Genomic DNA, 11,409 nt, shown 5'->3' on the forward strand with positions numbered 1-11,409 from the left:
ACATCCTGACGATTTTTTTTAAAATACGAATTTGGGTGAGGATGTTAGGATAAAGATATGTGAGGGTGTGAACGTTTGTATAAGAGGAAAAAATGTCATTTAAAGATATGTGCATATTTGTCCGAAATAATTGTGTTAATTCGACTTTCATAAATTGTGGATTCACATGGTACATGTATATATCATTTTTCTCTCTTGTAACTAAAACTGTTAAGCAAATATATATAATCATCAATCACTTACATAAATGATTAAAAACAATAATCGATGAATTGGGAATACATAAAATAAATTTCCTCTCTTTTGATGTAAAAGGTAAATATAAAGAACAGTGATCGATATAAAAAAAAATGCATAAACAAAACAATTATGTAAAGAGGGTATAATAACACACCCCTGAAATATTTTAACTTAAACATATTGATAAAATAAATACGAGGGGTGATAAAAAAAATCGCGAACTATCTCTATATCTACAAAACCACAATTCACAATTAAAAAAAAAAATTGGTACACACATAGCCGTACACAGGTTCTATAAATAGCATATGCTGTAGTAAGTTTTGCTCCTTGTTTGTGACGTCACAATGGGAAAATGACGTCACTATGTAGATCACTTGTGACAAAGAATGGTTGTCTCAGTCGTACACGTTCAACAACGGCTGTAAAATTTATGATATATCTCGGAAATTCCTTTGCAGTAGCGTATAATAATTTATACACAGTTTATTAAAAAGCAAGTTTGAAAAGAGATGTGTTTTTAATTAAGCAACTTTTTATCAAAGACCTCCAATTAACAGTTTGAAAAATAGTTGAATATCTTAACAATGATTTGATTATTAAATACGTAGGATATCGTTTACTTTAGATTTGAAACATATTACATATGATAAAAAGTAGGCATCCATTCTTTATCCATCTTGTATAAACGTCTCTCCCGAGACGGTAGATTTGGGATTTGATGGTCGCCATGCTCATGTTTGGAAAGGATGCTCCTATCCGCCCATTCTGTTGCCGAGATTTGACCATTTCTGACAAATGAATTGTTCTTGTTATAAAAATTAACTTGCATGGAAAGAAATATAAAACTCGGAAAAATCTTTCAGCTTATGTGACAGAACGTTACAAAGGGGGTCACGTGACCGCCTATACTACGTGATTCGGGCATGAGCAGAACGGTGGCAGATGTGTATTAAAATTGGAGAGGAATAATTTTAAATATAATTAAGGTATTCAATGTATAATGAAGGGATTTTGATTTTGATTTTAAATAATTTTAAACTAGTTAAAAACACATTGCTAGATAATGATAAAAGTGAAATTAACCAAATCCACAAGACTGATAACATGTAAGGAGCCAATCATTTGCACATCAAAAGTTTTTGAAGAGTTATCTGCCCTTGATGAAAAGAAGAAAATTTTTGATTTCTCAGATTTTCTGCTGTAAATAATTCATTTTATTTCATAGTTGAATAAGGAGGGAGTTTTTACATATATTCACCAAGAGATTTGTTTGAAATTCAAATTACTTTTTACAATATGTTTTAAAAACATGTGCTGCCCATAGACTTCAATCTAAAATTCAAGGTGAAATTAATTGGGCGATTATCAAAATTTTGTAAATTCCTTTGGTGGAGCATTTTTATTTGATAACTTCTTCAAAATACTACCATGATTAAAAATATTGGACCATTCATTTATTAGACATGTACAAAACTTGTTATTCTTTTCCATTACCCCTGTTTGTATCTCATAGTTGTTTATTTCTTGTCCATTTTCAGATTGTATTTGAAACAAATAAACTATTTTTACATTATTTAAAGAGTGTCACTTTTGGGAAAACTCCAGTGTAAAAAAATCTAAATATTAACTTAAACACCTAAATATTAACTTGGAGGCCACAGCGAGAAATTTCTTCTTGTGATAAAGTTGTTTTGAATAAATTTTGCTTATATAACAAGAAACGTGTATATATTTAGTTTTTAGAAAGCAATTGTCATTAAAGTGAAAATCTGCTTTTTAAAACCCCATGAGAAATTGTTGTACAAAGAAAAAAAATGATATTAATGAAATCTTAAAAGTTTTTAAGAGATTTAAAATTTTCCAAAACATCTATTCAGAATTCATATTCTGATATACACCACTTCTTGAATTAAAGCAGATTTATTACTGACCTCGAGGAAAATTAACTATTTTTTAAAATTACAGATACATGTACTACGTTCATCTAATTTTTTACAGGGGACTCTTGGAGGATTTTGACCTAGAATCAATCCATCGTTATTTGTAACGTTTTTATTATCTAAATGAGTCTCTAAATGAGTGCGGAATACATGCAACTAGGGATGTCAAATCGGTCAATTTTTTTAACGTTTTTATCGGTAAAAGTGTAAATAAATATGAACAAGTAAATTGAAATGTACAACATTGTAAGCTATTGCAGAAATAAAACCAGATGCACTGATAACTTATCCGTAAATGTATTATCAATTATGACGAAATTTATTATAACATTTTTAAAAAAAAATATTTATTTATCAGATAAACACAAGAAATAAAATCATAAGTTGTTCACAGTGTTTTTGTTTATTTGTTAATAAATCTCAGTAAATTCAACTTTATCAGAGCGGATTTACGATTTTGTCTTTATTAGATTTTATAATATTACTGACGGTATTTTGTTGCAACGATGGACATCAAAGCCTTTGCCTTCAAAATGGCATATAAAAAAAAATATTCGCACGTAATATCATCCGCTCTTTTAAATAAATTGACAAAATTATCTAATTTATTAAACAAAATTTGAAAACAAATAATTAAAGCCAAACAAAAATTAAAGGTGAGAAAAGCCAGTTACAGATGCTTGGTCACATTTTGCCACAGGCAATAACGGTCATTTAACACATTACTGTATGTACAGGTGCAATGAGCATTTTACGTTTTAAAACAGACTTTTTAATGCATTAATAAATAAGCTTAAAAATATTCAAAAATATAATGGAGACCGATTTTAGTTACTGATAGAGTACCCGGTTAACCGGGTACTCGTTGACATCCCTACATGTAACAGATTATCAATTATGAATCAACTGTTTTTGTTTATTTGTTAATAAATCTCAAATTCCTTTATCCATGTCTTTATTAGAATGATTTACAAACTAAATTTAAAAAAAAAATATTCACGTAAATAAATTGAAAATTTGCAGAAATAAATGAAGACAACATTTTGAAAACAGAAATGTTTCCAACGATTCATCGTTAAATGGGACTGTTACTGATAGATGACCTTTTCACTGATCTTTTTTAAAATCACGGCATGAATGATAAATGTATACTTGATTGATTAATGCTGTCTTACGGATAATATGTATTAAGAGCAAACAAAACGCAATAAAATTGAATATCAAAGGAAGCAAATATCACTCATATAAAATCATGTCAACAGGCAGTTACTAGCATTACCAGAAATTATTATTGCGGAATAGAGAACGTATCTTTACATGGTGAGTAAACCGTATTTTAAAAGGCAATAAAGATCTTTTTATTTCCTTTTTATGTTGATTAATATATGATTAAAAGCAGTCAGATTCTGCATTAATTATTTTTTTTTAAATCTTCAATTTTTCTAAATGAAAAATTCTTATTTTGATATTGTTCAGAGTAAAAAAAAATGGAATACTTAAGATATCGATTACATAAACATTTTACCTGAATTAATTAATAAAGTAAAGTAAACAATACTTCTTTTTAGATATCATCCATGCGTTTCACGTTCGATATGCTGCTTGTGGCTGTTGGATTGTTCTACCTACTGGTTCTTCCCGCGGAATGTTGTCAATGTCCAAATGCTACAAGAGAGCAACGATATTGTAACAGTGATTTTAGTAAGGTTTTATTAGATTTTAGTAAACTTTTGTTGGATGTATGGGTAATGTTTTCTTAGACGAAATAATTTCTTTCCAATTAAAAGACCAATTTCGTGAAATAAATCTCAAAACGCTTAAGCTCGATGCAAAAATGTGAGTTAGTAAATAAATTGTTTATGTTAGACCTAAATGAAGATTTTTTTATAGGTTTACAAACGCAAGCGTTTTAAAGGACTCAACCCAATTGAAAACACATCGATATACTAGTAATGAGTCCTTACCATGAAAGCGATAAAAGAAAATTACATACATAGGAAAACTCTGTTATAACTAAATCGCTGGGACCTATGAAATTACTTCGCTATATCCGTAAATTCGCAGTACTAAGCGAGTTTTACTGTATTCTTAAGGTAGAATTCTTCTCACACAAAACTGTATTTCCTGTATTTAAAAATTAATGAAATTTTCACAGAATCAAGAAGACAATATTACTAAGTGATGGTATCAGTTAGATTAGTTTTGACCGTTTTATATTAGAGTCAAGGTCAGGTCAAGGTCATTACCTTTTCCCTGGACATTAAGAATAAAAATGACTGCATCCAATCATGCGATAGGGTCTTCTATTTCAAAAGATTAAATGTTTTTCTTTTTGCATAAAAAGATATTACTACATGTATATACGTTCTATAAGATTATATTAACAAATTGACACAAATAGTTTAACAAAAGTGAATTTTGGTTAATCCGAATTTTCTCTATTTTTCTTAATTTTTTAGAATATTTAAATTTTTATATGCACCCTATATTTAATTTTTTCTTATTTTCTCATATGGTAAAGACGTCATAAAGAGATACAAAATTATACAAAAACAAAAAGTTTTGACCGTTTACTAAGAGAGTAAAAACTCTTTCTATGAATTTTTGGCTCATATCGGTACTTAGATTGGAAGTGTTTAAAAGCTAACGGAAAATCATATTTATTTGTTATATTTTAAAACTTCAGTCCCTTATTATTAATTTAGCTAACATTTGAAAAATTCTTCAAGTCTTTGATTGTGTAAAAATTATAACTAAATTTGTTGTTCTATAATAATTTTGAGAGGCAGAAAAGAAGATATTTTCATACGCCACCATTCCGCCGAAAATATAGCCCCTGCTAGTTTTCGAACACAATTTAATATTTCTATTTAAAGTTGTACAATTGTGATGAGAAAAGAAAAAAAATGGTCTTTTAAATCTCTTTCACCTAAATATATAAGGCATATAAACAAATATTCATTGAATATTTATTGAATATTTCATCTACTCAGAAACCAGAGAAGAATCCTACCTTAAAAGGTAAAAATTATAAAGATATACAATACTCTTTAAACATCCTGATTTTAATTAAGATATATATTCTCTTATTTTCCATTTTATCTAGTTTTCTAATTCCTAGCTTCGCATGAAAAATAATTTCAATCTTAGTTCTAATTTATTGAAGATACTTTTAAGGTACATTATCAATCGATACTAGTGATCTTTTTTCCGGGAAAAAAAAGAGAACCCTAAATTTGTATCCGAATTTAATTGTTATGCGCGGGGATATATAAATCTGGGGCGTATATTGTTTTTGTCCTGTTTGTCTGTCTGTTTGTTTGTTTGTTTGTTTGTTTGCAAACTTTAACCTTCACCATGAAAACTTTTGAACCATGAAAGATAGAGACTTCATATTTGGTATGCATACTTCACTAATTAAGCTCTTTCAAATGACTCCAAGGTCAATGACCTTGTGACCTTGACTGTGACCTATATGCTAAAATTAGCTTTTTATCTGCAAACTTTAACCTTCGCCATAACTTTTAAACCATGACAGATAGAGACTTCATATTTGGTATATATACTCCACTAATTTTGCTCTTTCAAATGACGCCAAGGTCAATGACCTTGTGACCTTGACTGTGACCTGTATGCTAAAAATAGTTTTTTTGTACATTTGCCATAATTTTCGAACCATAGAAGATAGAGACTGCATTTTTATTATGCTTACTCCACTAATTAATCTCTTTTAATTGACACCAAAGTCAATGACCTTGTGACCTTGACTGTGACCTGTATGCTTAAAATAGTTTTTTCGTACCTTTGCCATAACTTTTGAACCGTAAGAGGTAGAGACTTCATATTTGGTATCCATACGTTTTTAATCAAGATCTTTCAAATGACATCTAAGTCAATGGCCTTGTGACCTTGACTGTAACATATAAGCTAAAAATAACTTTTTAAAAATTTTGTTACCACCGGGTGCATAGTGTTTTTTTTAAAAAAGAATTTTGAATTCCCAGAGCCCAATCCTAAACATCGATTTGAGGAGAGAATAAACGACTAGTATGGCTTAGTATACATAACGTATGGCTCTATTTGGCCTTTCCTGAGCATCATATTTCATAAATTTATCTCTCTCCCATGCAGATGTCTTCTGTCAAATGAAGTGGTCATAATTCCCAAAACTGCAATTAGAGTGAGTCCATTTTGTGATATATCGGTGTTCTTGACAAAAATAAGTGACAAGATCTTCAATCATTTAATTTAAAGTTTTAAAAAGCCACTGAAAGGTGAGAGTGTAATTTATCTCTCATAAGTTTGGAAACATTGTAATGGTACAATGTTTGAATGCGTTAATTTCAATTACGAAACTAATTACTTATCTAATAACAACGAGCATATTCCGAGTACAATCAGTTTTTAATCCGAGGCAGGCTACTGACAGATAAGTTGGTGTTACAGGGATTTCAACAATCTCGTTTATAGTCAGCATTTTTTAAAATTCTGTGGTCAATATAAAGACCCCTTTAAAGCAAATATTACCTTTTACTGAGTCGTATTTTGGCTAACTTGTTTCATCCCATTTGTTAGGCCTTTGTTTTTAAAATGAATTAGAAAACGGAATGTTCCTTGATCTAAACATAGGGGGTATTGTGGGTGGAATCGGTCGAAAGGGATGCTTTCTCCTCTAGACAACTGATCCTACTTCTGAAATTTCCAGGCGTCAGTGTTATACCCTCTTTAGCGTTTTGTTTTTTTTCATTTTTTTTTTTTTTTTTTGTTTACCACCTTTTTTATGTCGATTACTGTTCGTTTTCTTCACTCATTTCATTTATGCAATTATCAAGAGCGTCAAAATAAATGGACCAGAAAGTCAATTACCATTTTCTACAGTAGCAAAGGTTCTACCAAAATCTCGCTGGTTGCATGCATGTTTACCCATATGCATCCAAGATGGACATAATTCTCAGCTATAGAGAAAAAAGGGCATGTTGATATCAGTATATCAATTTTTATTTAGGTTTAATTGGGATGCCAGTCGGCAAATTCCTGTCAGACGATAGAGTTTCCATGGTCCATGTCATACGAGTTCGCATGCTAAATCATTTACCGGTAGGCTTCATTATCTTGCACTACACTGTAAATTACAATAATTCGAATCTCAAAAAAAAAATGCAAATTAATATATATATAATATAAAATTGAGTTAAGTTATGTAAATTGTTACACAAGATGATAACATAACCAGTTACTATATATAAACAGGCGAGCGAGAGTCCGCGTTACGTGGAGCTGGAGAGCCCAGTCAACGTCACGGAGTGTGGTGTCCAACTAGAAACAGGACAAGAGTATGTTTTCAATGGTATGTCTCACTTTAAAGTATTCTATAGTATAATTTGCTTCTATTTTAAGAAAATTCTTGAGGAAGAAAAACGGAAAAGTTTGAGGTTTCGAATCTTTTGTTTATTGTGGAGAGTCATTGCCTTCAGTTTCTTTTGAATATTTGGGTGGCTGATGAAGACTTTTATCTTACTTTTTAGTTTTTATCTTGATCTAATTTTGTGCATGCTAAAATACCCGCTACGTTTGCTTTTTTTCCCCATACATATGAACATATGTTAATTTCAGCACAAAACAGTCCAAAACTACTTGACATTATAATGTAAAAACACCTTTTGTATTTTTATTTATAACATTTTCAACATTGAGAAACAATATTTTTTTTAATCAAATAAAAGTAATATTAAGTCAGTGTAAAGGAATAACAGAAGTGCAGCAAAGTTGGTCTTTTATAAGAAGAGTAAAAAAAACAATCCTGACAGAGATTTAAATAGCAAAAGTTTCTCAAAATATATGTTGCTGATATCCGTAAATACAATATTTCATTCCCCAATCGCTTAGCTATGACTTTGCATCCTATGGCACTATGAAACAGAGGTAGAGGGAAATCAAAGAAAAATTTAATGTAATGGGCAGAAAATTAATTAATTCAAAGTTAAATTATTATGAAATTTATATCACTCTTAAGATATTTTGATAATTTTAATCGTGCTAGCATCTGTGAAAATATCAGAATGCCCTGTCACACAAATGAAATAAATTCTAGCTCCTACTAAAAACATTCCATATCATTTATATATAAGTCTATGTATTTTGTAATGTTGATATTTTATTGGTATTCATAACATAGCAAGAAAGACCCTACAATATTCTACAGAGGACAATAACTCTTTCTCTTTCAGCCTTGTTCCGGCCTGAGGTCAATGAAATAAGAGGAAGAATCACAAAGTGTAGCTGGAACGAGAAATGGGCACTGGTTCCAAATTTCATAAAATTTCCACTACTGGGAGATTCAATTATTTGTCCCCCATTACTGCCTCCTGCTGATATGTATACGCCTGTAGACCCTGTAAATTATCCTATCTGAAAATAAGGGGAGAAATTATAGTTTTATGTAAAAGATATATTAGTCTTCTTAATGTAGAAATATGTAATATTAATTATATTTGAATAGGCAAATGTAATAAATAAATAAATGGCAAATATAGTAAAACAGAAATTACTTTGATACCTAATGCACCTTAAAATCTATATGATCCTGGAAAATAAAACGGACAAATAAAAAGAAAACGAAAATAACGTACAATGTTCGATCTAAAAATTCTTAACAAACAAAAAAAACAACAACAAAAAACAAACACAAGAATCCCCGTAAATCAAAGAGATGGGATCAGGTGCCTATGAGGAGTAAGCATTCTCTATTGATTGGTCACACAAATGCAGAAGTAGGGGAAAACTGAATGATTGTTGAAATAAAGACAAGGAAAGGGTGAAGATAACGAACAAAGATCAATCTCAAAAAATCTAAAAACAATACAGATCTGTTAGGAGGGTAAAAAGCAAAGACGCTTAAAACTTTCAGAGACTCTGGTGACGACGAGGAGTAGCCGGACAAATCCTCCGTGATCCCTTTGTATTGATCAGGTTGATTGAACATTCCGTGGTCAAATTAAGTACCAAAACAACTTAAGGCTTGGCAATCAGTATAAAACTAGTTAGTCAAAAAACGACCCAATGATAGGTTACTAGTATATTAGCGAACATGGTCATCATAACGACCATATACTGAAATCCCTGTAACATTAATTTACTGTATCTGTCGGTACCTTACTCAGACCATGCTCGTAAGTAGCGAATAAGTTTGGTAATATAATGAAACGTATGGAGATAACGAAAAGTATTCAAGATCTAAAGTCCATAAAACAAAACAAAATAGGAGCAGAGCAACATGAACCTTCAAAACATCAGAGGTGGGATCAGATTACATGGAGGAAGGAGCATCCCCAGCCGACCGGTCATACCCACCGTCTGCTCCTTGTCATGATCGGGAAATAACGGAAAAAATCCGTCGCCAATTCAGTGTATAAATAATGGATTAACAATTATAATGAAAAACTTCAATCAGCATTCAACTTAATGATAAATTGTATTCGTTGACAAGGTCATTGTATCGACCATAGAACTAACGAAATGATGACTTTAAACGAGACTGCTGAAATTTTTGTTTCATCAACTTGTTTGTCAATTATTTGCCTCGTTTGAGAGTTTGTTCATAGAGCATGCTCTTGCGTATCGAATCAGTTGAGATATATAAACTCCGTTTGGAGGTGATGAAGGTATATTGCTGCATAAGTAAGAGATGTTGACGATTGTAAATTTAAACTCATCACGTTTATCTTAGAGCTTGGTTGTTAGATTACCACAAGTAACAGCTTTTTAAAAAGCTTGCCTGACTAATGCCATCAATATCTATAGAACCTATAAGCATGATAAGTTAAAAACGTTTACTTTGGGGGAGGGGGGGGGGTTAAATTATTTCACAAGAGTAAATTACGAAGATGTTGCACAAAACATCATGCATTCACTTTAAGTTGTATGATACTCATCAGAGCAATGGAAAAAGAACAATTTTAATCAAAACGTATATATTTTTTGTATCTCAAATAAAAAATGAAATCGTGTACATGTCCCGCTGTAGATTCGAACCCGCGACGTAAAGATGAACACCTCTAAAAATGGTTTTAGAGGATGAAGTAAATAAGGGAAAACACTAATGTAATTGATTAATGATTGAAAGCATGGCTACATGTAAAGATTACATAAATTAGATTCAACTGCATACAGCATTGGCTTTGAGGAAGACAGCTGAAAATAAAACTACAAGAAATTGGGAATCTTAACGGTTATGACTGACATGAAGGATATGTTCACTAGTTTCTTGGGTATGCCAGAGGATCAAAGATTGTTTGAAACGTGGGATAAATAATTAAAGCCCTATATGCTTAAATGACCCAACAAACTTGACGGCGATATATGAATGGCGACAAGTGCGGAATCAGGAAGTTTTTCCCAGCGATGAGGGGTCCACATCAACAATATTTGTACTAGCAAAAAAGTTATAAACTTTCTCAATCCTGAACTGTGACAGGACACTTTCATAAGTCTATACTCTGTGGAGGAAACCCCTGGAGGGGGTGATCAGATGTATATTTGGCCAGTACATCCTCTTAAGAGGTCTTTGTTCGTTTCGTTTTTATTACTTTAAATGATGTTAACTTCTAACTCACTTAATTACCAATATCACCGATATGTTTCTATTTCCAAAACTTGATCAAGATTCCGACAAAAAAGAACAGACTTTATATTATTCATGCAGTTTTCATTCCAGTCCAGTAAGAGGGCGCAAAGACTTACACGTGACATTTTAGCGCAAAATGATTGTGTCACCCCTTACCTAGAAGACAAATGGACTAATCCAGTAGTATAGAAACGCAGAAAAAAGGTCAAACGGACATTATATAAGAACTCGCATGAAATAAATAGCTGCTAGCAAAAAACTAAAGGAAATAAATACAACAATCTATTGTATCAGCAATATGGTTATTTTTCTGCTAACTGTTGTTGCTGAAACGCATGTAACAAAATCCGATGATAATCTGCATGCACAAAATTTTGCTGGCTAACTGTGACCTCTTAGCTTCGTACCTAGGAAATATTGATCCTTAGTAGTGCCTGACTCCGTGACGTCAGGAAATTAACGTCTTTTTCAAGTAACATATCCAGATATGAAACAGGCGACCGTTTCACTAACAAATCGTAGATCGTAAACTTACGATTACGTTTGCGATTATTTCACGTGAACGTAAACGAGCGTTTCACAAAACATGTCGTAGACGTAGCA

The 11,409-nt window shown here is 31.4% G+C and overlaps 1 protein-coding gene across 1 annotated transcript; it reads left to right on the forward strand.

Moving 5' to 3' along the window:
• Positions 1 to 3,419: 3,419 nt before the first annotated feature.
• LOC134270339 (uncharacterized shell protein 6-like) lies at positions 3,420 to 8,727 on the forward strand. The gene is made up of 5 exons (XM_062752560.1): positions 3,420 to 3,503; positions 3,752 to 3,884; positions 7,189 to 7,280; positions 7,434 to 7,530; positions 8,411 to 8,727. The coding sequence occupies exons 1-5, from the start codon at positions 3,501 to 3,503 to the stop codon at positions 8,593 to 8,595; spliced, it is 510 nt and encodes a 169-aa protein (XP_062608544.1). The 5' UTR covers positions 3,420 to 3,500; the 3' UTR covers positions 8,596 to 8,727.
• Positions 8,728 to 11,409: the final 2,682 nt, after the last annotated feature.

This window comes from Saccostrea cucullata, unplaced genomic scaffold, assembly GCF_032062105.1.
Source record: "Saccostrea cucullata isolate Sc308-1 unplaced genomic scaffold, CSIRO_AGI_Scuc_v1 ctg203, whole genome shotgun sequence".
Taxonomy (NCBI): Eukaryota; Metazoa; Mollusca; class Bivalvia; order Ostreida; family Ostreidae; genus Saccostrea; species Saccostrea cuccullata.